At 37.6% G+C, this 27,846-nt stretch overlaps 2 protein-coding genes across 2 annotated transcripts in view; one reads left to right on the forward strand and one right to left on the reverse strand.

The window, feature by feature from the left end:
- Positions 1–564: 564 nt before the first annotated feature.
- LOC111340404 (WW domain-binding protein 11) lies at positions 565–10,504 on the reverse strand. Its single transcript, XM_022947252.2, has 13 exons — positions 10,342–10,504; positions 10,200–10,231; positions 8,104–8,197; positions 7,864–7,961; positions 7,170–7,207; positions 6,092–6,144; positions 5,345–5,370; positions 4,739–4,796; positions 4,392–4,443; positions 3,245–3,591; positions 2,500–2,645; positions 1,670–2,150; positions 565–987 (listed from the first exon to the last, which is right to left on the reverse strand). The coding sequence occupies exons 1-13, from the start codon at positions 10,403–10,405 to the stop codon at positions 719–721; spliced, it is 1,758 nt and encodes a 585-aa protein (XP_022802987.2). The 5' UTR covers positions 10,406–10,504; the 3' UTR covers positions 565–718.
- Positions 10,505–10,759: 255 nt separating this feature from the next.
- LOC111340408 (1-phosphatidylinositol 4,5-bisphosphate phosphodiesterase zeta-1) overlaps positions 10,760–27,846 on the forward strand; it is a 22,155-nt gene continuing 5,068 nt past the window's right edge. The window contains exons 1-25 of the mRNA XM_022947255.2: positions 10,760–11,294; positions 12,394–12,556; positions 13,003–13,106; positions 13,414–13,465; positions 15,668–15,768; positions 15,883–15,937; positions 16,053–16,169; positions 16,625–16,698; positions 17,084–17,157; positions 17,345–17,474; positions 17,595–17,693; positions 18,970–19,062; positions 19,510–19,652; positions 19,997–20,054; positions 20,932–21,088; positions 22,099–22,172; positions 23,752–23,823; positions 23,919–24,068; positions 24,194–24,229; positions 24,542–24,592; positions 24,897–24,986; positions 26,020–26,049; positions 26,229–26,373; positions 26,970–27,104; positions 27,697–27,783. Coding sequence (XP_022802990.2) covers positions 11,097–11,294; positions 12,394–12,556; positions 13,003–13,106; positions 13,414–13,465; positions 15,668–15,768; positions 15,883–15,937; positions 16,053–16,169; positions 16,625–16,698; positions 17,084–17,157; positions 17,345–17,474; positions 17,595–17,693; positions 18,970–19,062; positions 19,510–19,652; positions 19,997–20,054; positions 20,932–21,088; positions 22,099–22,172; positions 23,752–23,823; positions 23,919–24,068; positions 24,194–24,229; positions 24,542–24,592; positions 24,897–24,986; positions 26,020–26,049; positions 26,229–26,373; positions 26,970–27,104; positions 27,697–27,783 — 2,488 coding nt within the window. The 5' untranslated portion in view covers positions 10,760–11,096. The remainder of the gene's footprint in view (positions 11,295–12,393; positions 12,557–13,002; positions 13,107–13,413; positions 13,466–15,667; positions 15,769–15,882; positions 15,938–16,052; positions 16,170–16,624; positions 16,699–17,083; positions 17,158–17,344; positions 17,475–17,594; positions 17,694–18,969; positions 19,063–19,509; positions 19,653–19,996; positions 20,055–20,931; positions 21,089–22,098; positions 22,173–23,751; positions 23,824–23,918; positions 24,069–24,193; positions 24,230–24,541; positions 24,593–24,896; positions 24,987–26,019; positions 26,050–26,228; positions 26,374–26,969; positions 27,105–27,696; positions 27,784–27,846) is intronic.

A 27,846-nucleotide genomic window follows, 5' to 3' on the forward strand; every position in this document is an offset into this window, starting at 1 on the left:
GAAAGCATTTGATTTGTAAAATAAGTGTATCTAGAGAATCATAGAGTGCAAAGGTAGCGATAAACTAAGATTGTTTGTCTCTTGCGTATCTCCATGGTGGATAGATTAAAAGGATGTAAGTATTTGTGGCTGTTATAGTCTGGGGCATCGAGAAGTAATGCGAACAGTAATAATTTTCACGACACAATGGGACCTTTTTCTTAGGCCCCATTGTGGTTCCATTTGGTTCCAACTGAAAAGTGTCTCCGCCTTTGCATCTTCGTCTCCTTATTATGGGATACCCCCCAAGTCAAAGGTTTTCCAATCTCGAGGGTTCCCGGGTCCAATGCATACCTTTCAGTTTTATTATGGGATACCCCCCAAGTCAAAGGTTTTCCAATCTCGAGGGTTCCCGGGTCCAATGCATACCTTTCAGTTTTATTATGGGATACCCCCCAAGTCAAAGGTTTTCCAATCTCGAGGGTTCCCGGGTCCAATGCATACCTTTCAGTTTTGGAGTATGACGCTAGTTATTGAGCAAAGAAGAAAAAACTTAAATTGTAAATGGCGAGAAGAGCGAGAAAATATTCTATAAATATTCATGTTATCTGGTAGTCCCCAATCGGTGATAGAAAAACAAAACCACACCTTTAGCGTGCATTTTATACATATGATGAATGGGGCACGACTCTTTGCAAAAGGCTACATCGATGGAACGCAAACTAAAAACTCGGTACATTTACAAAAGTCCTTGCATTTCTTTCATAAAAAGCGCATACGCATCGTCTTTAGTGCCAGTTTCAGCAACCTTTGGTTGCGAAACTTGTTGCGGTATACTCTCAACAGTCTCTGGGACAGCTCCTGGTGGCCGAAGTTTTGCTTTACTCTTCGGTTGCTCTCGTTTGACTCGTAAAGCAGTAGGTACTAGTTTTGTTAGTTCCGCCTGAGTGTTCCTCAGTTGAGGCTTAGCACTAATTGTTGCTGTTGCTTCTTTGCTGATCGTTGCGCCTGGTAAAAAAAGAAAGAAATATAAGTTGGAGTTCTCATTCTTCTATGGATACTGATGAACGTCTCTAGTCAAAAAAGGATAAGACTTTGTACAGACTTCTTAGGAGTACTGCAGAAGCTCGGCTGACGGCTTCTTGTAAGAAGAATGAACACTTGTTTTTTCCGAAGCAAAATACACAATGTGTATAAGTAGTGACTTAATGTAACATTTAACCGGGAAATTCAGCGTTAAAAAACTAGAGTTAAAAAACTAAAGTCAAAAAAGATGTTTTTTTTTTTAACTATAGTTTTTAATCGCTGAATTTCATGGTTAAATGTTAAAATACACAATATCATATCTATTGAAAACAATGCTCAGTAGCTTTTCTTTGAAAGTCACAAGAGTCTACTACTATCATTCTCATCTGAACAAGTTGCAAATTAGAATGACTTTCAAAACAGTTACATGTTGGCGTACAGTGACATCGCATGAAATTTGAGTACTAACTTGCATTGGGACTCATACCGAGGATTTCAAATTTAAATAACAGCAATTAAACGGATCAAAATATCTGCCAGAAGCTTGAGAGTAACATTCTTTTTCTTGCAAGAGTTACCTCTGAAACTGGTCCTATGTCATGCTGTTAAAAAAGGCCTTTAGAACAATGAATTTATTCCGACCTAAGTTAAAAATATTACATACCTTTTCCAACTTCTCCACCTGGATTGGCCATGGGAGGTTTGCTTATAAACGTTGGGGGTGCAGATAAAACTGCGCCATGTGGAGGAGGGGGCATCATACCAGGGGGAGGGCCAGGAGGTCTTGGCAGGCCAGGTCTCACAGGTGGCATTGGCATTGGCTGTTGCATAAGGGGCCTGGGTCCTCTTGCCATAGCATGTGCCATCATGTTGGGTGGTAACCCTGGGGGTGGACCAGGAGGGACCATGCCAGGCATCCCTGGAGGAGGGCCTGGGGGTCTACCAGGTGGTGGGCCAGGTGGAAACATTCTTGGGGGCGGGGCTCGGATCTGAAAGTTTGGCTGAATTGGTAGACCTCCAGGCTGCTGACTTCCCGGTAGGGGGAGTTGTCCAGGAGGTGGGCCAGGAGGTGGCCCTGGTGGTTGGGGTTGACCTGTTTGTGCCATAGCTTTTCTGGATTGATCTCCTTCATTACCTGCTTCATGCTGTGCAAAGGTATGAAATAAAAGTAATATTGTATCTCTTAAACAAGCAAGATCACAGGTAGTTCGCCATGAGACCTTTCAGTGCAAAAATGAGTAGAGACAGGAAACTCCCTCAAAACAGATAACTTTTTGCAGCAGACTGTTTGCCCTTTTGTGTTTGTGTTTAGCATAATGTTATCCTGAACAAGAACCAACAGTTTTAACACTGAAAGAAAATATCAATCACATCAAGAATGGAAACAAAAAATGAAAAAGAGAAAAGCCCATGAGGAAACAGAAACAGAAAATTTCTTGAAGTGTGTTCTTGTTAACAGCAGAGGAGTTCTTAATTCAAATTAAAACTACTTACTGGTTTATCAGGAAGAGGTTGGCCTGCCATTTTAAGAAGAAAATCCTGTATTGAAGTGGTACCAGCAGTTTTTGAGGACTGGCTCTCACCTCCACTATTTTCAACTTCATCTGCAAACCTCACAGTTCTCTGACGCTCTCCCATTTCTGCAACCAGAAAAAACATATAACTTTACTCAGTCATAACTTTAACATTTTACTAAAAATTAAGTTTCTTTCTTTCACCCCCTACATGTAAATCTTTCTAATAGTGCTTTTATGAGCCAATAAATATGATTTTTGTCAGTTGGGGGGAGGAGAATATGGTAAAAAGTTAGGATCCAAATGGGCCTATAGAATCAAGATTTGTGAGTTTGCAGGTTTTTAGCAGCACCACTGTCAACTTATAAATCAAGCAAAACATGGTGAACCCACCCAGCTAAAAAAAAAAAATTGTTTCCATAAGCAAGCCCCACATGATGGCTGCACATCCATCCGAGCAGAAATTTTATGGCCTCGTTTTTCAAACTTTACGGTTAATGTAGCATTATGCAGTTAATGTTGATCAGATGAGAACCAATAAAAATCAATCACAGTAAGACATCGTTAGAAGCTACTCTGGTTTAATAAAGAGTTGATGAATGTAACCATGAATTACAATTAATTGACCCAACATTTTGACACTCCTGTCTGGTGCCTTCATCAGGGGATGGAAGTAGTTGGAGCTACGATTTAAGCCTTTGCTTAGACAATATATTGTCAAAAACCTTTATCTCCTTCACTGTCATCCATGTCATCATCTCTGCTGTTTCTTCTGTCTCCAAGTGGTTGGCCATCTCCAGCATCTCCCTCCAATCTTCCGAGTGGAACTGCAGGGTCATACTCTTCTTCCTCACCACCTGATTCACTGGTGCTCTCTTCACTGTCATCATCGTCATACGGACCACTTTCCATATCTTCAGGTGCTACTCCAGGGGGGAGGGGTGGGGGAGCACTCATGGGTGGCATACCTGGTGGGGGTCCTGGTGGGGGACCAGGAGGAATTATTCCAGTGGAGCGTTTTGGTGGAGGCCCGGGAGGAGGACCTGGGGGGATCAAACCTGGAGGAAGGGGCCTGAAGAAGGTAAAAAACAAGGATGTTTAAATGGTAAGGAACCTAAAAAGCTCATTAAAATCTTTCAGCATGCGGACTCACAGCTGTTAAGTTTGTGGTATTTGCTAGTTATTGTACTGTTGATTACTGCTTCTGGGGAGTCTGTCAAGGGGTTAAATGTAGCACACACTTGTTATAAGTACAACACAGGCTTAGCCAACAAAGTTAAGTGGGAAATTGGCCACCGTAACGATTACAAAAGCTGACGTTTCGAGTGTTAGCCCTTCATCGGAGTGAAGACAAAGGCTTAGCCAAGACCACTTTGTTCAGAGTTTTGATTATAAACCCTATTTGACCTCTGTACCTTACTAGGGGCTGAAAAGTATAACTACTACAATACTAGCACAATCCCCACAAGTAAACTTCTTCGTGGTAGATCACAAAAAAAAATTTCAATACATATAGCTCATTAATCAAGCGCAAGGGCCGTACTGGGAGAATATTGGCCCAAGGTCTTGACAGTACGGACCGAGCGCAGCGAGGTCTGTACAAAAAAGACCGAGGGCTGATATTCTTCCAGTACGGTCCTGAGCAAGCTTGGTTAATAAGAGATTTATTATACGACTGAAGTTCAAAGGTACACAAGTGCGGTATAATTCGGGACCATTCGGGACAGTACCTGGTCCAATACTGAGAGAATATTGACCAGCAATAGAGCATTTTGATTGGTTGATTTTAGTTATTGGCCCTCTGACTGCCCGAGTTGTGTAACAAGTACATGTATACCACATAAAAATATACAATGATGATCAGCCACTCACAGTTGTCCAGGTAATGGACCAGGAAGAGGGATGTCACTTGGCATTAACATTCCTAAGGGTTGTGAACAAGTTGAAAGTTGGTGAGTGCTACAGAGATGACTAAAAAAAAAAAACAAATCAGTGCGTGCCCCTAAAATTATACTGCACAGAGCCATACATCCGATGAACAGTACCTCTCTCATCCCTCAGGGGAAAAAATAAGATAAATGGTAAACACACAGGTACTCATTACCCAACAGTATCCACGTAAAAATAAGTAACAAAATAAAATCCACTGTTATCTTCTCACCTCAAACTCATTTGAAAAACTGACTTAGGAATAAATAGAGAGGATTTGCATACCATACCTGCATGGGGAAGAGGGATGTTTGGTGGTAGAGGGATGTCTGGAGGTATTCTTGCTTCCTGGAAGATAACAGAGTAATGTGCATGCATCACATAAAGGGAAATGTGAAGAAAATTCTTGCATTGCTAATGGTGCTTTTCAAAACTCTTTTATCCTAGGCACACAAATTTGAATCTTAGATATCTTACAGTTATGCTGTCTTTCTCTATACTTCACACCAAATCCTTTGTTGTTTTTAGCTCATGTTAGTGTCCTTCATCATCCTTATTCGCTTTGTTTTATCACCCTCCACGAGTGTTTTAGACAGGGGTGAACCCAGAAAATAAAGGAAGACCTTATGAGAATAGAGACTCCTCCTACCCCACAAGAAACAAATACACATTTCAAAGACCATTGGTTGGTAAGCACTTTTCAGAACAGAAAAGAGACATGAACTGACCTGCTTCTGTCCCTCTAAAATCTGCCAATGTTCAACATTGCACTAACAATTTGCTTACAGTAATCTCAAGGTAAATTCTAGACTCATTTGTACATGGGAAAATGTCTATATGTATTCTAAAACAAAATAACCTTTTTGTTGTGAAATCAGACAGACACTCACACCTACCTCTGCTAGAACTTTTTGTCGTATTTCTGAAAATGATTATAAATGATGTTTTACTGGCAAATACATGTACCGGTACATGTAGCTAAAGATCTTAAGGTAGATATGAGCTATCAAGGGTAATCAGTTGAGGGCCATTTTGCTAAAATGATGGACATGTTTACGGTTCTAGTGTTATGTCTATCTCAAAATTATGACTGGTTTTCTTTAAATGCACTTGAGCATTTCAAGGTTTTTTTCTTAATTTCTTGTAGGAAATGCTGAGATGTGGCCTTTAGTAAGATCACAGATGCAGCAGTTTGCCATTTGCAGGATTGTTAAAAAGATATAGAATGACTGGACTGTGATTCAAAGTAGGCAACACAACATTATGCTTATGAGCTGAAAATTTGAGCACAAGCATTCTGAGTAGCCAGCAAATTTACCAAAGTGGATGTAAATATGTGCTGATTGCCAGCTTAATTTGAAAACCCTCCATTTGTACTTCCCTTTCTTTTTTTTTTTTTTTCTGAATGAGAATTTTAAAACCCAAAGGCTGTCACAGAGAAACTGATTAGCCTGTTTGCAGTTAAATAAAATTCAGGAAATTTGAAAGCCTGAGCTAACATACAGTATATGCATGCTCATGTGAAAGCAAAAAATTGATAAAATGTACTTTGGCAGGCAAAGAAACCCTCTTCAAGTTTCCTGGTATCAAATTAATATAAATTATAGTTTATAAATCAGGGATAAAAAACTTATCCACACTACCATGAGCAGACAATTGAGCTTGTAACCGCTTCCTCTCACTATCAGCAATCAATCTGAAAGACAGGTTTTTATATGTATCTTATTAACCAAGTGCGAGGGCCATACTGGGAGAATATTGGCCCGAGATCTTGACAGTACGGACTGAGCGCAGCGAGGTCCGTACAAAAAAGAATGAGGGCCAATATTCTTCCGGTACGGTCCCGAGCAAGCTTGGTTAATAGGATATTTATTATACAACTGAAGTTCAAAGGGACACAAGTGCGGTATCATTCGGGACCATTCGGGACAGTGCCAGGTCCAATACTGAGAGAATATTGACCAGCAATAGAGCATTTTGATAGGTTGATTTTAGTTATTGGCCTTCTGACTGCCCGAGTGGTGTAATATTAATGTAATATTACTTCACATAAGATCTTAAATGCAGTTTCATAGGATGCTCTTGGTAAGATGATACAAGGTTGTGCTCTAAGAAAAATTGAAGGGAGCCCAGTGCTCTGAAACTATGAAATCCAGGGTGCCCAGCATATGCTTTTTATTAAAAAACAAAGATTCCCGAGTCGCCCAAGAGCAAAAGAAAGGCACCAGGGGCCACCGGGCGCTGCTGGAGCACAGCCCTGATAACAGAGGGCAGCATATAATTGCAACAGATTGCAGGACATTTTAAGGTGTCCTTAGAGGTGGCTCAATAACTTCTGCTGCATTATGTGCCTGACCTGGCCTTACTGACGTGACTTGACTATCAGTAAAATTTTTACTTCCTTATTCAATGGCAAAAGCATTCAATAATTGCACTACTGTATCACTAGATTAAAGCAGAAAAGCACACTCTTATTGAAAGAAGTGGATTCAAGTTATCTGTAAACTGCTTAAATGTACATTTTTCATCATCTATCTCTTAGTATCATAACCGAATGGACACAAGACATGCTGGAGGTTATTCTTTTTACACAGTTAAGAAATGTAAAATTTGCCAATTTGATATCATATCATGATATTCTATGCATGACGTCATCATCACATTGCAGATTGGCTGATCATAACTTATTTCAATGCATGTTGCTGTTTTTTTAATACTTACTGTCTCATTTGTCCTGAATGAGATGGATCATCTTTCTCCTGCAAAAATTAATTAAGAGTAAATAAAAAACACTTGTCTGAGGAAACAGAAACCTTTTAACCTTCTAACCCCTTAAATTGACCAACATCTAATTTCTCCCTACAATATCACCCCTGAATCACACATTTAAGGTCACGAGAATAAAGGAAATGATCAACAACTAAAGAAGCTCTTGATTGTTAAACAAATTCTCCTTGTCAGCAGCTTAGAAAATGTAAGGAGACCAGTATGGAGAATATACATACTGATGTTAGGATACAAAGAATATACACATTTAAGGTTAAAATGTGAGTAGTCCGGTGGTCAGTGTGCTGGACTCTGGGTCAGTTGGCCCGGGTTCAAGTCCTGGCTGGGGCATGATGTTGTGTCCATAAGCAAGACACTTCACTCACATTGCTTCGTCTTCTCGGATAAGACATAAAGCAATAGGTCCCGTCTCCTGCAGGGTTAGGGGTAGGAGACGTAAATTTCCCATGCACGATTTCTATATGGACTGAAGTGGCTGCCAGAGGCGCCTGATAAAAATGCTGACGTCCAATCTCAACCTTATGATACTATTAAATGCGACTGAATATATCCACATAGAAGTCTGCGCTATATAAATGTAAAAATGTAAATGTAAAATAATCCCAAAACAAATTGCAGAAAGACTCACATATAGTTTAAGCATTCTGTCCAGTGTTTCCTTGAGCTTTCTTTTCTTCTCTTTGAGTGCCTTGTCATTGGGAAGTGGGACCGGCCCAGCATCAATTTCTAATGATATGAAGTTGTAATTAATTGCTCTTCCTGTGTTTAAAGAGAAACCTTAAGGCGAGCTAATAAACTAAAATACAAATGTTGATATTACTTAAAATCAGTTCTGGAAAGTACCAAGTACAAAAATGTTACATAGTACCCATGGTTTCAATTTTCTCAATTTCTTCTAATATCCTTTGAGGGTCCTTGGATTTTAACACAGCTTCCCGTACCATCTTCCGCTGCTTCTTATTCTAGTAAATGAAGGAAAAAAAATAAATGAATCATTTCCTGTCTAAGTTTTAGGATTTGAAACCTTAAGGTCTCCGGTATAAATGACTGCTATAGTACTCAAAGAAATTAAAAATGTATCTGAACTTGAGGGTGCGGCAGAGAGGACATCAGAACATAAGTACCAGGCTAGAACGAAACACAAATAGTTTGGTATGGATTTTGAAAATTTTAATTGGCACATTTTGAACACGTGTAGAAGTGAAACACTCTCTGGTATATATACTGTATAAGTGTTTATTAAAACACACACGTATACAAATAATCACGTACAGATTTAAACATACAAAAAGTTCAGCTCATGAAAGGTATTGATATATCTCTTTATATGTCAAAATAATTTTTCTACGTAACCATGATTGGCAATACTGTTGGTCAATAGGCCATTTTCCATTTTACAGTTGTGTACTAAGTTGCCAAGCTTTTGATTCAGAGTGAGGCTAAAGGCGACTTTGTCGTGATAGAGGCCTGTATCTAGTTAGCATGATAACAAAGTGATTTACATTTGAAAGGCAGCAAAGTCTGGGCAAGTAATTCATGGCAGTCTCCATATAGACTCCCTGTTACCCAGTCTCCATATAGACTCCCTGTTACCCATTCTCCCTGTGTACCCTGTGTACCCCGTGTACCCTGTGTACCCTGTGTACCTATATGTACCCTGTGTACCCTGTGTACCCGTGTGTACCCTGTGTACCCCGTGTACCTATGTGTACCCTGTGTACCCGTGTGTACCCTGTGTACCTATGTGTACCCTGTGTACCCGTGTGTACCTTGTGTAACCTGTGTACCTATGTGTACCCTGTGTACCATGTGTACCCGTGTGTACCCTGTGTACCCCGTGTACCCCGTGTACCCGTGTGTACCTATGTGTACCCTGTGTACCCGTGTGTACCGTGTCTACCCGTGTGTACCCATGTGTACCCTGTGTACCCTGTGTACCCGTGTGTACCCATGTGTACCCTGTGTACCCTGTGTACACTGTGTACCCGTGTGTACCCTGTGTACCCATGTGTACCCATGTGTACCCTGTGTACCCGTGTGTACCCTGTGTACCCGTGTGTACCGGTGTGTACCCTGTGTACCCTGTGTACCCGTGTGTACTGTGTACCCTTTGTACCCTGTGTACCCGTGTGTACACGTGTGTACACTGTGTACCCGTACAGGGTACACACGGGTACACAGGGTACACAGGGTACACACGGGTACACAGGGTACACAGGGTACACAGGGAGAATGGGTAACAGGGAGTCTATATGGAGACTGGGTAACAGGGAGTCTTTATGGAGACTGCCATGAATTACTTGCCAAGGTCTGTATCATTACAAGGTCACCCCTAGCCTCACTCCCATTCAAAGGCTTGGCAACCAAGCACACAACTGTAAAATGGACTATTTGCAGTTTTCGATTGGAGTACAGACAATGCTGCTCATGTCAACATGTCATGCAATGTGTCACACACTAAAATAATTTTATTTGATGTTAATATTGCGGTAAAAAACAAATCAATAGTGGTCTAGCATGGTCTGTACTCTTATCAACAACGATATTCTTCATCACAGTGGTCAAAGTTGTTGCAGACTTACTCCCCTGCACCTTATGAGTCTACAAAATTTCAACTACTATGATGACAGACCACGCTGAACCACTGTTCATTTGTCAAGTGGAAAGAAAAGTCAAACAATCAAGATGTACTATGAAAAAATGGTTATTCGAAAAAACAAAAAAAAAAACAAAAAAAAACTAAAAACCAGCTCATTTCTCACAAATTTTAAAACACATACAACTGTTTTGAGAGGAAAATATAACAAACTCCGGTAAGTTAAATTTATATGTTATTTGGTGACTCGAAAATGAGTAGTCCTATAAGCTACTTTGGTTAGACCTCTCAATCGAAATTTGTCATGTAATAGATATTCATATTTCTTCAGCTCTGGCATCACAAGCTGTTATATTAATCAAAAGTACCTTCTTCAACTCTCTTTTTCTTGCTTCTTTCCCTATAAAAGATAACCAAATCTACTTAGTGATTCGATAGTACGATGAAAGCTGCAAAACTGAACGTGACAGAAACGGTGTGGAGATGAAGGTATATGTTTAGCATGCTTACTTGCTTGATCAGTGGGGTTCATAAACTTCCCACTCTTTGTCGTTGAAATCGACCGCCTCCCCATCTTGAACCAAAGAAAATACCCCAAGTAGTTAGGTAAATGAAAGAGTGATCAAATGCAATCAAACAACATGGCGTCCCCGGAGGCTGTGCGACCGCGTCTGGGTAGAATAGCAGCCATAGCCTTCAGCACTAATTTACTTTTTAAGTAGGGTAGGGTAGGAGGTTTTTTCAAAAATAAAAATTGTTTTCAAGTTTAGAAACTTTTTCCTTTTCTTGTTGTTGGTATTATTTTTACAATACACAAGTTAAATAACGAGAAAAATTTAAATTTAATCCAAAATTTGGATTCATGATCTATTCAATTTTACTACTTTGATAATACCCTACCCTGGTAGGGAAATAATACTCTGTCGTTTCATATTGGCCGTGCATCCGTGTGGTTTCTTTGTTTTTTAATAATTCTTCCAATTTCCTTAAGTACTCATCAAATGTCTCTTTAATTGATTCTTCCTGCTTGTAAATGATCTAGGCTTAGTCAAACACCTGTCTTTTTGGCGGGCAAAGCAACAAATCTACTCATCACTTGTCAAAGGTCAAATAACAATCTGAGCGACTTACAGCAAATATGGAAAGCTTTCAAAACGCTTAAAGATTCATTGTTGGTGGCATTTTAGGCTTCAAAACTAACGTATGTTGTCTTAAAAGAAGACTGAACGATGTCGTACAATGCGATGTAATCTCCAGTCTGTACAATGAATGACTTAGAAGGAAGATCTACCAGGAGTTTGGAGCGACAGAGAAGCAAAGCTACGTTCTCCCAAGGATGCACTGCAGTAGTGAAGAGTGGATATTTGTGGAAGATTTCTCATTATCCTGGGAGAACTTCAACCCGAAGCAGATACTTTGTGCTAACCAAGAGCTCCCTTGATCATTTCAGAAACCATAACAGGGTAAAAGAACAACACATGACCTAATGTATTGTATAAACTTCACAGATGTTCTCGTGCATTTTCACCGAATTTCCGGAAAGATTTACGCATAACCCAATTCTGTTCCAGAACAAGTCGTAAAGTTGATCTATTTTTTTTCGCGTTTTTTTTTTCTTTTAAGAACTGCATGCGTAATGATAATCAGGGCTCTACGAATTTTCAGTACATTGCATAATCTTGATAAAGATCAGATCAATTTATAGGAATGATAATCGATGGAAAACGAAATGCTAGGAGTGGAGAGAGATTGATGAAGGCCCATTTTGGAAAATTCTGTGAACTGTGGAAGAGGGTGAATTTGACTCATTTTGTTAACCCTATGTACTGTAAATCCTTAAATAAGCCACCCCCCTCTAATAAGCCCCCCTTTTTAAAGGAAGAAATTTATTAAGCCTCCCCACCCCTTCCCCTTAAAACAAAAAATTCAAAATAACACTCCATGTTAGTAAGTACTTTCAATAGGTTTATTCAAGTACTGAGATTTTAGTTTGTCATTTAAAATTGATTGTGGTGATTGATTGATTGATGTGATCATGTTGGTATTAATAGAATATGGTATAAGGAAATTGCAGAGCAATGCTAAAAATATAACATAGCTAAACTAGGTCCATTGTGAGAGTTAGATTATAAACTGAGTTCTTTATTGAGTTCTAATTTAATAAGCCCCCCCTCTAGTAAGCCACCCCTCCCCCCCCAAAGTACCTGAAATAAATAGTCTCCAGGGTGCTTATTAGAGGATTTCCGGTATGCATGTTCTCCATACTGTTCTCAATACATTTCCTAAAGTGCCGATAAGGAGAATTTGTTTGCAAATCAAAAACTTGTTATGGTGATCAATTCCTTTACTCTCATGACCTTAATGTGTGATTTAGGGGTGATATTGAAGGGAGAATTTAGATGCCAGTCATTCCTAAGGATTAAAGGGTTAAAAGGAGGAAGAAATCTTTCTAGTTCACCTTACTTTGACTACAGGAATATGTGTGAGGTTTACCTCGGCTATCGGCAAAGCTCTTTAGAAGTTCTGAATAGTAATAATCAAATGATGATCCTCTCTAATCAGGAAAAACTCAAGGGAAGTCTTCCATTGGCTGCTATAGATGCTGTGGAGAAACTGCAAGAAGTTAACAACTCCTTAAAAATCACAGGCCCCTTTAAACACCCATTGATTTTACAAGCATCTGGAAGAGAAGAATGTGAAGAATGGATAAAGGCAATTGAAAATGGTAAAACAACACTTAAAAATAGAGCAGATTTTGTATGGCCTTACCAGTGAAGTGTTGCATTCCCCTTAGAGCAACCCACCCATTTTTTTAAAAGAAAAATTCAAGGATCTATTTTTTTTATCCAAATGTTGATGTTGAAGTTAATAATTACAAGACTTGATTTTAAATTTAAAGTGTTTCTAACTAATTTTTTTTAGTTTTTTTTTTTAGTGTGCTTATTATGTTGGAAACATTTGGGTTTTACTTTTTGCAAACTCAGGCTGTCTCTGTCAATTTTGTTTTTTCCTTTTTGTCTGTTTCTTTCCCTGTCAACCAACCAGCCACTTTCATAAGAGCAAAGGCTGCCAATCATGTAATTGAGAACATTTTCTATACAAAGCTGCGAGATAGAGAGTTGACAAATAGCTTTAATTTTTAATTTTGTGACAAATATTATTTTTCCCTAGGAATTCAACAGTGGTGTTTAGATTCTGATGCCAACTCGTCTTTGCAGAAGGGAGATGAAATAGATAATTTACAAAGTTCTTTGAATGCAGCACCCAAGATGAAGGTACTTGGACATCTGTCTGTACTGACTATAGCCAAAGGGTTAAATAAACTCAGAATCCAACTCTATTTGAACAAAAAAATTCACCTTAAGTTAGCAGTTACACCCTCTTCAAGCCACAAGAACCTGAAAATCTACATGCTTATACATTTAACATGTATAAGGAATGCTTATAATCTCTATAACTAATATGACAACTATAATAATGAAAAGTCATCAAAAAGTCATTCCAAAGAATATTTATTATTGATCATATCTATTTCTTGATTCCTTTTTCCTTTTTCCTTTTTTTTTTTTTTTGTTGTTGTAGATGCTGTATCCTTCTTTGTTTTGTCCTGTTGGTGATGGAGTGTTGATTTCAGGTGGATAATATTATTATTATGTTTGCTGATAACATGTACCAGTAGACATTGACTTATATCATCACATCTCACAATGTTATTGGTTAACAGGTTATTTTGTATCTTAGAATCAATATCTGATATTTAACAATTGGTTCATGCTTTCAGCTGTGCACTATCGAGTTATGGAGCACGTGGGAAGTTTGGAGAGCACGAAAGAAGCGTGAGAGTTGCCCTTGGCTATTGCCAAGGGCAACTCTAGCTTCTTTCGTGCTCTCCAAACTTCCCACGTGCTCCATAACTCGATAGTGCACAGCTGGAAGCATGAACCAATTGTTTTAGAACGTAGCCGGTGGAATTGTGCATCAAATCTGACGCGAAAAATGGACAACAATATCAGTTGGAGCGAATCACAACGGTGCTGATGCTGAGTCTCCTTTTCCTTTGTTTTTCTCTTTTCCTGCCTCATTTAAGAACTCAACCCAAGGGAAAAGGTCGAAACATTGTCTTTGTTTTCGGATTAGTAGGCCGCGTTTCTGTTTGTATCCATTATTGTCGCGAAATATATTATTTTTCCCTGCATTAACAATGGCCGCTCGCACGAAAAAAAAATTTCTGGCGAAGTTGGATTTGCTGACGCTATCAGCGTGCACTATCAAGATTTTGAGCACGCTCACGTATAATGAATTTGATTGCGCGACTCTGCTAGCTATGTTCTAACTCAATTTAGTACATACCATACAGGTGACTTGTGATTTGCATGTGTGCTGCTTGCCTAGTTTGGAAGTGAGCAGCTGAGGAGACAAAATTGTGCAGCAACAATTTTAAACTCTGACCAATTTTTTGGGTACATCATCAGAAATAAACTAACTCTTTTTGGTTTCTGTGTGGTATATACTATACAACAAGTATGCACATCAGTCACAGTGAAAGTAGCAGATATTTATGGAACTGTTAAGTGGCATGGTAAATATCCACTACTCTTCACTTCCGTTGATGAATAATTGGTTAGCTCCATTGGTTAGAGTGCCGGATTGTGTTGTGCGGGAGGTCAAGGGTTCGAGCCCTGGCCGGACCAATACTCATGGTCTTAAAATAACTGAGGAGAATTTTCTACCTTTCTATAAGATCAGTGAAATGGATAGATATTCTAGTCTTCTCGGATAAGAACGAATAAAATGGAGGTCCTGTCTCCGGCAGGGTTAGGGGTAGGAGACGTTAATTTCCCACACATGAGATTACTGTGTGGTGGATGTCCTCCTCTGGGGTGGGATGTGTGGGGGGAAAAGGTGAGGTCGTTACATGGACTAAAGCGGCTGCCAGAGGTGCCTGCCTGATAATGCTGATGTCCGATCTCAACCTTAGTAACACTGTAGACCTTAGCAATTCAGCCTAAGCTGCTATTAAGATATTGAATCACTCACGTTCACATTCACATTCACATTCACTCTCACTTTCACTTCACTTAAATAATGTACATTACATGTGAATTTATAATTAAGACATTGTGTAATTACTGCTAGGTATCATGTTTATTGAGTCAGTTTGCTATTGAGTCAGTTTGCAATTATCGAACACGTTCCTGGCCTCGGCCCACAAAATTTCATCACAATCATGTTTATTGTCTACTGTAAATCCTCAAATATGTAAGTTCCCTGGGAGGGCTTATTTATTTCACTCAGGGACTTTAGGGAGGTGACTTATCAGAGGGGGGGCTTATTAATTTAGCCTGATGTTCACTACCAGGATACAATAGGATATGATGTACCACATTTATTCAAAAATTGTTCTCATTTTACATTTTTTCATTTACCAAATGGGCAGAGTCAAAACTTTCAGTAAAGTCTGATGAGTTGTATGATTTGTCATGGACCTTGTATAGCTATGTTATATTTTTAGCATTGCTCTGTAATTTCGGTATACCATCTTCTATTGATGTCAACATGATAACATCAATCAATCAATCACCATAATCAATTTCAAATGACAAACTAAAATTACAGTACTTGAATAAATCTATTGTACTTACTGACATGGAGTGTTATTTTGAATTTTTGTGTTTTGTGGGGGAGGGGTCAGTGGGGGGCTAGATTAATTTATTAGAGGGAGGTGGTTCATTAGATGGGGGGGGGAGGCTTAGTAGAGGATTTACAGTAGATCAATCTATTGATGTCATGATGGTTACTCAATCCTAACTTGCATTTTTTGTTAATTATTGTCCAGCTGCCAATGAGCTTCATCAGGAGTTTCCAATGATAAAGTATGCACGAGTTGGGAGGTCAATTCCACATGAAAGAGTCTTTAAGCTTGACAAAGACAACTTGGTAAGAATGAAAGGGGATGTTAGGAGCTAAGGAAACAAAATTATATTTTTATTTGTGTAAACTATGTGATTAAGGATTTATTATTTAAATTGTATCTGTTATTCAATTTTACAGCATATCATGTGGAAAAAAAGAGGAAAAGGTCATAGCTTTTCTTTTGCCAACACATGTAAGTTTGGTTCTTAATTTATTTTCCTGGTTGGTCAAATTTGATTGAAAAATTTTTTTTTTCTGAATACTGAATATTTCATACATGGATGTTGTCTTTTGTTATGTTCTATCAGTGTATTTAGACAGGGTAATTGAGGTACGCTGTGGCCAGCAGACAAAGAACTTTGTGAAGTTCCCTTACACTGAAGTTGAAGAGCAGTCTTTCTCACTGATGTTTGAGAAACAACAAGGTGTTTGTGTGTCTGTGTATTTTTAAGGAACACTTCAGCTGAGAAAAATTTAGACATGCTTATTAAATTGATCTACCATTTATCATGTGTTTCTATCACAAGTCTGTGATATTCGATATGTTTTTGTCCAAACTCAGACTCATTTAAATAATAATTATAGTAAACGTATTTTGTAGAAAAGACTTCAAAATACATACTTATGTATACTTAAATTTAAATATATAATTATAGGACTTCTTGGTCTTGACAAGAAAGTTTCTTGACACTGTTTAGGTCAGAAATATGTATGCTGTTATTCACCTCTGGCTAAAACAGAAAAGTACAGCATGGGAAACTTTTTCAATGACTACTGGAATTGTGGCTGAAGAAATCCTCTCCCAAAATTTAGTCAACAAAGCTTTTCCTTGCAATTTTTTTCAATGGCTCTTTGACAGTTGTGTATTTTCTCCATACAGGGGAATGGAGTCAGTTATGTTCCTTGGATCTCATCTGTGACTCAGAAAAAGCTTATGAGAAGTGGACCAGTGCAGTGAGTATTTCATGATTAAATCTGTGATTCTCAAATGTTAGACTTCCAGAGAGAGAAAATGTTGGTGTTGGGATGCATTACTATTGATACTTACTACTAACTGCTAACCTACCACTAACTGAAGGTACATTATTTTTGGTCTCCAAGGGTACCACTTGGTATAGATCAAGGGCAAATTTGGTTAGAGAGTTCCCTTACTATTACACATAATTTTGCCGCTAGATTACATTAGTCTAAGATATTTTTAAATTCAGATGCAATAAATATTGCCTTGACAAATACTTCATGCTATTCTTTTGCTTCAAACTGTATAATTTTTTTTTTAAGTTTTTTTATATAATTATAGTTATGACATTGTTTGTAGCTGAATTTAAACTTCTTTTAGATGAGAGAGGTTATTTACAGCAAGGATCAAAGAGTAAACAGGCACAAATTTGATGGTGTAGATCCAGTTGTGCTGTATCCTTTTAAGTTTGTTTGTTTTAGTGTTCTTAGTTGATTAGTTTTCAGGGGATCACTTGCATGATATTGTAGATGTCTTGGCAAAGTGAAAAGAGGCTAAACTTGTTATGCAAAATTGGTATACCTCTTACAGTTTCTCTTCTGTCTAGGTGTTAAGTTTTTTTCCTTGACTCAGCATATAAAGCTGGTTAAAAAGACACTGGTCAGTGATGTCATCCAGGCGTAGCAAGGGAATTTCATTGGACCAGGCTCTGTCATTTGCTCAACAGTGCTGCAGCCTCACTAAACGGAAACTAATGAGAAACTGTATTAAGGTCAGTGACTATTTTTGTAAGGCTTCAGTTTGCAAAACATTTTGCATTTTTCCTTTTCCTTTTCATTGAAATAATTTTTTGTCATTTTCAAATGTTCCATTTGTCTTTTTGGTTTTACAGGATGTACTTGAAACACAGTGTGGAATGGCTCAGCACAACGAGAATCTGCTGTGGAACTCCTTTGTGATGCTTTTTAACTCTCTCAATGAACAACCAAAGGTAAGTAACTGGTACGGGCCCTGGGTTTCACTCAAAGTTAATGTTAGTCCATTTTACAGTTGTGTGCTTTGTTGCCAAACCTTTTAATGGGAGTGAGGCAAGGGGTGACCTTGTTATGATACAAACCTTGCTGCTTTTCAAATTTAAATCACTTTGTTATCATTCTAACTAGATACAGGTCTCTATCATGACAAGGTCACCTTCAGCCTCACTTCCAAATCAAAGGCTTGACAACTATAAGTACACAACTGTAAAATGGCCTACCGACTGAAATTTCAAGTGAGGAGGCTCAAAGGTGTTGAACAATCTTTTGTGTGTAACCTCAGAAGTGCCTGTAGTGCTTCACCAAGTGATCACTGGCCAAAAAATCCCACCAGTGATCACCACTTTTTCATACAGCAAATTTTGAAAACCCTGGACACCAGTTTTCTACCACCACTTAATAAGACATCTCACCACCATCTGTTTAGCACACTCTTGTGTTTGGGTTTTGTCTAGTACAACCACAGCTTTCTATGACACCATCAGAAAGTTATTGAAGTTCCTGTTAATATTAACTCTCACTGATATTTATTGCTTAAAGATTATGAGTTGTTTCTATATTCAAGGCGAAGGAAATAGGATTAAGCTTAACTTAAAGGTTTTTGTAAAACAATTCTTTTTTCTTCCTCTATCTCCAAATTCATTGACATTTTGGTTGAACTGTCATGTTCAAACTATCCAGAACAGTGATTTGATGTTAAATTGAGAATCCAAGCTATAAAGCTTGTAGTTCTCACACAGTGACTGTTAAATAGAAAACTCCAAGACCTACTGTAGTCACAGGATTCTTGTCTGATCAATATATGAATTCTTGTAATCACCCTTGGAAATTGTATGTCCTCAAATTACAGTAGATATGTTTAAGTCAGAAAGTAGTCAGGGCTCCACACTAACTTTTCAACTTACTAGCTAATATTAAGTGGCTAGTGACAACTTAGATGTTATAACAATTTCAGTTTCTTTACTGGGCAAACTGGCTTGTGGAAATTGAAAACCATCAGCCAAAACTGAATTTCTAATAGTCTGTGGCTTGTTGGCTACTGTTAGTGTCAAGCCCTGGTAATGTCAACAAATTGTCTTTTATTAGTTATTAAATTTATTGTGTCTCGGAAAAATCAGAGCAGACATATTTTATTAATAAGGGAGATATTGATTGATATTAAAGGTGATGACAATTTGGAATATGTCAAATGTCAATCCATAATAACTTTGTTAAACCTTTTTTTTTCACCAGTTGCACAAGATATTTAGTAAGTATGCAAAGGAATCCCCCAACCTTGGTATGACACCAGCTGAGTTTGCAGAATTTCTTCACAGAGAGCAAGGGGTAAATCTCAAGAAATATTTCAATATTTAAAAATTTGACTTCTTTACTGGCTTTTGCTAAAAGCAGACCCATGACCCACCCCCAACCTCATGGCCTGCGGCCCAGAGGGTACAGCCCAAGGCCCAGTTCACACCCTGCAGTCTCACAACCCAATTTTTCTATTTTCTGTTTTTATTTTTTTAAGTCAAGCCAGTCAACTGTACACTGCAGAAAAGTAGTTATATAGCTCATTTTATTTCTCCTACGTGTTTTGTGTGACTAATCCTCACTTCATCAAAAAGGAGTTTCAACAATACAACTAACTACATAATTATGTACATACCAATGGGCAATGTTTTGCATTTTGTAAAAACTCACCATTGGATGTGCATGGAAAGCATGTAGAAATTAGTTTTGAAACAGTTACTGTAATAATGTAGGTGAAGTAACATCCTTTTTTATGAACAGGAAACTCTCAGTCTAGCTGCTTGTGCAAAGCTGATGTCAGCTCATGACAAGTTCCATATGATATACAAGCAGAGATGTGCAGGAGACAATCCAGATTCTTTCAGACTGAGTAAATCTCTTCTATCGTATCATGGATTTCTGAGGTGAATAAACAGTTAGCTGCTACCAAGAAGGCGTGTTCCTGACCAGTACTTGCACAAACTACTCTTTTAATTGTTGTTAGAAGACAGGTCATCAATTTTTACAACCTTAGACTTAAAAAGAACAAATTTGTGAACTTGGGCATGCCAATAATTCAAACCTATTTGGTAAATGTGTTTCTGGTCATAAATTACCTCCCTGTGCTAAATTAAATTTGGTTGATATATTATTCCTGAGCGAAGGTTTTTTTTTTTTTTTTTCTCAATTAGATCTTGGAGCCTCAGATTAATTAACCTAAAAAATTTAAACTAGTAGCAGTTATTGAGAGATTTGTTATTTATCTCAGTTATCTTAGAAGTGAAGACAACTCTTCTATCAATCCAGAAGAGAAAATTGTTCACCAGGTGAGGGGGTAATTTCAAATATCATTATCGTGGAATTTTTGATTTTAACTAAGCTGAATCAGTGATTATCATTGATGTGAACATAAATGTGCATTTGGGCTTCAGCTTTGCTTAAGTCACCCTTAGAAATGTGGTTGAGTGAAAGTTAAGCAGAGATCATTCTCCCTAGTAAGTAATATAATTAACAAATGGTAAACACCACAGCGTACACTATTGAGTTATGGATGTACACGGGAGGTTGCTAAGCACAAAAGAAGCATAAGAGTCACTCGAGGCGATAGCCAAGAGCGACTCTAGCTTCTTGAGTGCTTAGCAAACCTCCCAAGTGCATCTATAACTCAATAGTGTACGCTGTGGTGTTTACCATTTGTTTTATAACATAACATTGATACATTGTAGCTAAAGAGTTCCCTTTTATTTAACAAATCTTACGTGACCAGAAAAAACAAGCGCGCGCGGAAAAACAGTCTTTGGATTTGCTCACATCAGCAGCGTACACCCATGGGCAAATGGGGGACTCTAAATTGAGCAATCAGAGTGCACGCTTTACTTTGGTTATGTTATAATAATAGTTTGTAATGGACCTTGTAAGATGTTGAAAATCAGTTTTTTTAATTGACCTTCTTTTCTACTCAATATTGCTAAGGGATGTTTGCAATGACACCCAACTCATCACAAATGTTATGCATTGTAAGCATATCACAAAGCTCTCACACAAAAATGTTAGCCATGATTGCCTGAAAATTGATTTAAAAAAAAAAAAAACCATGAAGGAACTTTAAATAAGTGAAAGGGGCTTCACAAAATTAAAAACTTGGAATGAAATGCAATAAATCTCAGTTTTTACATTGTTATCTGAGTCTTATCTCCATTACAGGACATGGATCAACCACTGTCTGATTATTTCATCAACTCATCTCACAACACATATCTCACTGGACGGCAACTGAAAGGCAAATCCAGTCTTGAGGCTTATGTAAGAGCTTTATTGCAAGGTTGTCGCTGTCTTGAACTTGACTGTTGGGATGGCCCAGGTATGAGAAATGTAAATGTACTTGTGGACTGAACATTAGGACAGAGTGACTATATTTGATATTTATTACACGACTCGGGCAGTAAGAGGGCCAATAACTAAAATCAACCAATCAAAATGCTCTATTGCCGGTCCAATATTCTCTAAGTATTGGACCAGGCGCTGTCCCGAATGGTCCCGAATGACACCGCACTTGTGTCCCTTTGAACTTCAGTCGTATAATAAATCTCTTATTAACCAAGCTTGCTCGGGACTTTACTGGAAGAATATCAGCCCTCGGTCTTTTTTGTACGAACCTCGCTGTGCTCGGTCCGTAATGTCAAGACCTCAGGCTGATACTCTCACAGTATGGCCCTCGCACTTGGTTAGTAAGATATAATTATGTACTTACTGACACAAACTAGGGAGAGATGTATGTCTTATCTGATTACCGTGAGATATTGCTATAATTTCTTAATTTACTAAAATCAAAGTTTTGAATAGTCCATTTCCAAAATAATTATCTTTTGCCTCTTTTTCAAAGCGAGTCCTGGTGCTCATCCTTTCCTGTGATAATAAGCTTTCATTCACTTGCAAATTAAACTCATTTTCACAGGAATGGATGAGCACTAGGCTTTGTTTTGAAAAAGAGGTCAAAGGTAATTCAGAATTGGCCTATTCAGTAATAAAGTAATAAATATTTACATCAGTCTTAAGTTTTGTATGTTGTTGTTTCACATACTCAGTGATTTAGTTGTACCATAACTTATTACTAATAACTGTAGTTTTGATTTGAGTGGATGGACAATGAAAGATGAAGTGCTTGCATGCTTCTACATATTTTTACAATAGGTACAACACAGTGTTATTTCAATGTTGTTGTAAGGTATTGATTCAAAATAGAGGAACCGATGTACCTATAGGTGCTTGTCATTTACTTCTTTACTATTAGATGCCTATTCGACTTTTTTTTTTTAATTAATGACATTCTTTTGCAATATGAAAGCATAAAGGTGTGTCTTTGAATTTCAGATGAGCCTGTGATAACACATGGACTTACACTCACATCTAAAATCAGGTTCAGAGATGTGGTGCAAGTTATTAAGGTAGGAGTGATGTCTTGTTTTTTCAATATAGAGAGGCCTTAGAGCTTTCAAATATTATGTCTATCAATGACTACGTCGCTAGCTTAATAAATATAAGAAGACCTTCCTCTCAATTGCTAATGACCCAGCCCATCGCTTACATAAAATGCTTCAATCATCAGGGCCATCGTGTTATAATCTCTGGTGCAAAAGGCATTTTGCGATTCCCAAATGTAAGACCGAGTGTTTCAAAAATAGTTTTTTAGTAAGATCATGTATTAACAATGAATTTTAGTGCTTGGTGAGTTTTTTAAATGAGATCGATGCCATTGTATATATTTTAACAGTTCAAGCTTTCATCATATTTGTAGGATATTATTATTTATTTAGGGCCTTAATACAATCATATTACTATTATAAGTTATATTTTATACTTTATTGTAAATACACAATTCAGCTCAGTGGCTGCAAGCTTTTTTTTTTTTTTTTTTTTTTACAAATAAACTATCTATCTATCTATCAATGTACCACTTATTTTAAGCTCTTAATTTTACACACACCAGCTACTGTTTGAGAATTAAGTGCAGGATCCTTCCCTGAGGGAGAGAAAAAGACTATGCTCAAGAGAGTGGTTGAAAGCAAGCGTAAAATATTTTAGAAAGTCTGTAGACAGAAAATGGGCCGTTAAGCTTTGTCTCATCCTGGTTTGAAGATGTCTTGCTTCTGGAACAACGTGCAGCATTTTCCTTAGAGTTGATTTACATTTGTGTAATCTTTGCTGAGAATATTTTCACTGTATATTCTTCTTAACTGGTTGATACTTGTAACAATTATAACAGTTATTATTACACAACTCGGGCAGTCAGAGGGCCAATAACTAAAATCAACCAATCAAAATGCTCTATTGCCGGTCCAATATTCTCCAGTATTGGACCGGGCACTGTCCCAAATGGTCCCGAATGATACCGCACTTGTGTCCCTTTGAACTTCAGTCGTATAATAATAAATCTCTTATTAACCAAGCTTGCTTGGGACCGTACTGGAAGAATATCGATCCTCGGTCTTTTTTGTATGGACCTCGCTGCGCTTGGTCCAGACTGTCAAGACCTCAGGCCGATATTCTCCTAGTATGGCCCTCGTGCTTGGTTAATAAGATATATTCACAATATGAATTGGGTTTTCAAAATTTTACTTTTGAAAACTTCTCCAATAACAATACACGAAGCAAACCATTTTTTTTTATGTTAAGAAAAATAGGGGTTAAAAATTTTTTTCTCTTTGCATGATGCATGCAGAGTAAGCAACTTGACTTGCATGTACTGATTACAAGCAAAATAAAAGTTAGAGGAAAACATGCATAATGCAAACCTTACTTTAACCTTATGAACACTAAGAGTGATTAGCATCTAATTTTGTTTTAAACTATCACTCCTGTATTACACATCAAGGTTATGAGAGGAAACAAAGTGATCTCCAACTTAAGAAACTCCTTCTTGACAATTGCACCTTGTTGATGACCCGGGAAATGTTTGGAGGACAGAGAAAATTAATTCTGACATTAGGGTGCAAACGTTAACTTCTTCATCCTGTATTTTTCTAGGAGTATGCGTTTGAGACAACAGAACTCCCTTTGATTTTGTCCCTGGAAAACCACTGCTGTGAACAACAACAAGTAGGTTCTTGGGATAACATTTTGATGTTATGACGAACACTCCTTCAGGAATTTAGATGATAAATTTTGTCTCATATTTGCTGATCAATTTGCAGGTGATCATGGCTGACATTTTTGTGTGCGAGCTTGGTGATATGCTTGCAACACATAACCTCTGTGATGAGTTGGGTATCAACACTCTTCCTTCACCCAATCAGCTCAAGAGAAAAATTTTACTGAAAGGTAAAATTAAAGTCAAGAAAAAGGTAAGATCATCATTTTAACGAGCACTTTCATTGACTTAACCAAGGCTCTTTTTGTCCTTGTCTGAGTTATAAATGGGCTCTGATTTCAATTATTTATAACTTTTATTTTGTTTTAAATCCTTCAGCACAAGATATCAACTGCTATTACCCCTATACTCTCAGTAAGTATTTGACTCTGACATCAGGTGAAGGGAGAACAGGTAGTGCTGAAATATTTCTAATATTGTGGACTTCACACAGCTAGCAACCTATTATTCTCCTTTTACAGTCCACCAAAAGTCAAACTAATTGCTAAATGTTAAACTCTTTGCAATGGTTTTGTATCACTACAGTTGGTTTGACTTATACTAAACCTTTAAAAGACTCTTGATACTGATTTAGCATTCAGTCTTGGTCATATTTTTGGAGAAAGTAATATTTGTAAGTTTTGTTCTTCACTTTAGATGTTAATGAATTGGCTTTATCTTAAATAGGGTCTTACTCCAAGGGTAAAAAAGACCAGTAGAGTGCTAGTTTCAAGTCAGGTACTGAACTTTACTACTTTTCTTCTTAAATGATGAGTTTGTAGAAGGAGAAGTGGAGAAGAGCTATAGGTCAAGGCTAGGCTTTTCTTTATTTACACAGCGGAAAGTTTTGTTATGTTGGCTTGTCAGGTCTTACATGTACAGATAAGCTTCAACTAGAGTTATGATAAAATACCACTTTTGATTTTTTGTTTTGTTTTGTTTAAATACCTCCTCTCATACAGTAGTCACTTTTGCCCTTGGCTAATATTTCAGTGTCAACAGGATGTTTTTAGTCCACTGCTCTTATTTTTTTTGTCAACAGTCTGAAGCAATGTTAGCAAGAACACCATCCTCACAATCGCTGGGTGCTAGAGTAAGATCTGCAACAACTACCACAATGACAGATGATAAGGTTAATAGGGTTCACTGATTTTTCTTTTTTTTTGTTTTTAAATGAACATAGCATGGAACAAATTCATCCACTCTCCAGACTTGAGCCAATTAAGTGTGCAAATCATTGTAATCTAGACATTTGTGCATATAGCTACAATCGGAATCAAAATTAGAGGACACATTATGTTTACAAGGTTCTATTTTTGTAAAGAATAACAGTCCTGTTTCTATCACACTCAGAATCATTAGCAGTTCCCTCACCTAGTCAGTGTTGGCTAAAAGTTCATGGAATCATGATACAACAATTGTTTTGGGGGGAAGGGGGCAAAATGGTTAATGTCACAAGGGGAAAAGAGATAAAATTGAAGTACTAGGGATGAAAAGATAAATTTGTCAACAACTTTACTGCTGATTGTTGGTTTTAACCAGAGTTTTAAATATAATAAAAGCCCGATAAATTCTCACTGACCTTTCCTTGGCATATATTCAAGTTGTGCACACAATAATCTTCATTCAGCTACAATGTATACTCACTGGATTGAGTTATTCAGATTCCAGCTCAAGATCTGCTAAGTGAAGAACAGAATATAACTTTATTTATCCTGATTAAAGACCAGTCAGTCAATCAGTGTCCAGTAAAAAGTACATAAAAGTCAATAAAAAATAAAAAGCATGCAGTGTACAATTGAATAACAAAATTTATTTAAGAATTATTAAATAAAATCTGTGTTTAATTTGTACAAATGTGATTTGAGGTGTCCATGTTTATCAGTTAAAGTAGATGTTTTGCCCTTACTGTGCAAGTGTTGTGAGCTTATGTATATCTCTTTTGGCAGTTTGCTTTAAGAACACCTTTCTTTTCCCAGATCAGAGTAGAACCACTAGTTTGTCAAATGGAAAGATAGTAGAATTGGGGGCTAAAACATGACATAACTGAGCAAAAGGGCATCTAATGGCTTGTAAAAGAACGTAGAAGTTATGTTAAATCAAAGTTAATATCGATTCCATGACCAGAGCATTTTTCATGTACCATGTTCTATATTTCATTACAGAGCTCAACAAGTGAAGAGCAGTATCCTATAGTAAGTGCTCTGAATGTTCAGTTTCCATTGTGATAATTAAAGAAATGAACAGACAGACATTCCAGAAGAAGGGTTCTTTTATATATTGTTGTGGAGGGGGGGGGGGGCATACAATTTACTTGTGTTTTGTTTGTAAGACCATATTGATCTCTTATTTCACCATCATTGTGGTTTTGTAGGTTCCATTAGAGGATGCCATGGGAAAACTGATTGTGTATATGCGCGCAGTGCCTTACAAGAGGGGTGAAGTCTCTGGTGATTGTTGTGAGATGTACTCATTTAACGATGGATCAGCGCAAGATGCCATTACAGGACATCCGAGAGGTGTGAACATATAGATGGCAATACATACCTTTTTTCCTACCAGGATCTAAATTTTAATTCTCCCTTCCTGTTAGCTTATATTTCCTTGTAAACTAGTGAAGAGAATTCGGTGTTACATCAAGACAACATCCCCTAGCTGGTATTTTGTTTTTCTCATTCCCTTTTTGTTAATTAATGCATCAATATTGTCATGAGAAGTTATGTGTTGATCCCTTTTGGAAGTTTTCCCTATTCTGTTTAAAAACACACAAGACATGCCTTTATTGTAACGTAGGTGTCTTAGCCTTCCATGTGGTTTTGATATTAACTGAGGAGAAAACGTTTTTCTCAAAGAGATTCTAAATGGAGACATTTTGGATTTTTTTCGTGAAGGTAATGGTTTTGAAAGCTGAAACTCTCAGAGGAAGAAGGAAATTCTGAGTGCTTTATTCAGAGGTGGAACCTCAGAACTTGTTGCATCCCACACATTTAAGATCCATCACAAAATGACACGTTTCATGTACATTTACACACTCTCGCATGACTGTTTTAAGTGATTTTTTAAAAATGGATGCTCATACTTATTGAAGATCTAATGCTATTGATTCACTTTGTAGATATTTTGTATTTGGCCAACAAGCACATTGTTAGAACGTACCCCAAAGGATCACGAGTTGACTCGTCAAACTATAATCCGCAGACCATGTGGAATGCTGGTATTCAGATGGTGGCGATAAACTTCCAAAAACCAGGTATGTTATAGCAGCTCAATTTACCCTATAAAGCTTCACAGTCTTACTATTTTCAACACAAATATCTCAAACTTGCAATTATTCAACCTTAAATGGCATATCAGTACATGGACCTGTTTCTTTCTTCCTCTGTTATTCATAGATAGGGTAAATGACTATCGACCGAGTGTCGACCAACTATCTACCGAGTGTCAACCAACTATCGACCGAGTGTCGACCAACTATCGACCGAGTGTCGACCAACTATCGACCGAGTGTCGACCAACTATCGACCGAGTGTCGACCAACTATTGACCGAGTGTCAACCAATATATCAGTCGAGTATCGACTGACTCTCGACTGATATGTTGAGCGATATACTGGTGGAGAGTACCTACAATAAACAGGATCCCATGACTCTACAAGATCATGTAGTTGTTATTCAGAGATCAAACTTTTCATTTACCGAAATAAGGAGTTTTAAAAATGAGTTCATTTAGTTTCCTTGTTTGATTTGTCTTCATTCTCTGATAGCTAGGAATGTATGGTTTGCATAGTAAAGTGTGATCAGTAAGCATGCATTTCTTCTTGAACCCGAGGTGTTTTTTTCCAGATTATGGCATGCACCTGAACCAAGGAAAGTTTAGGAAAAATGGAGGGTGTGGTTTCATTTTAAAACCCGATTCGTTGAGAAACAGAGGTAAAGATTGAACAATGTTGAGGACTGTTGTCTTTATCATCTTGTAGATGCAGCAATAACTGT

Source organism: Stylophora pistillata, chromosome 10 (genome assembly GCF_964205215.1).
Source record: "Stylophora pistillata chromosome 10, jaStyPist1.2, whole genome shotgun sequence".
NCBI classification, from domain to species: Eukaryota; Metazoa; Cnidaria; class Anthozoa; order Scleractinia; family Pocilloporidae; genus Stylophora; species Stylophora pistillata.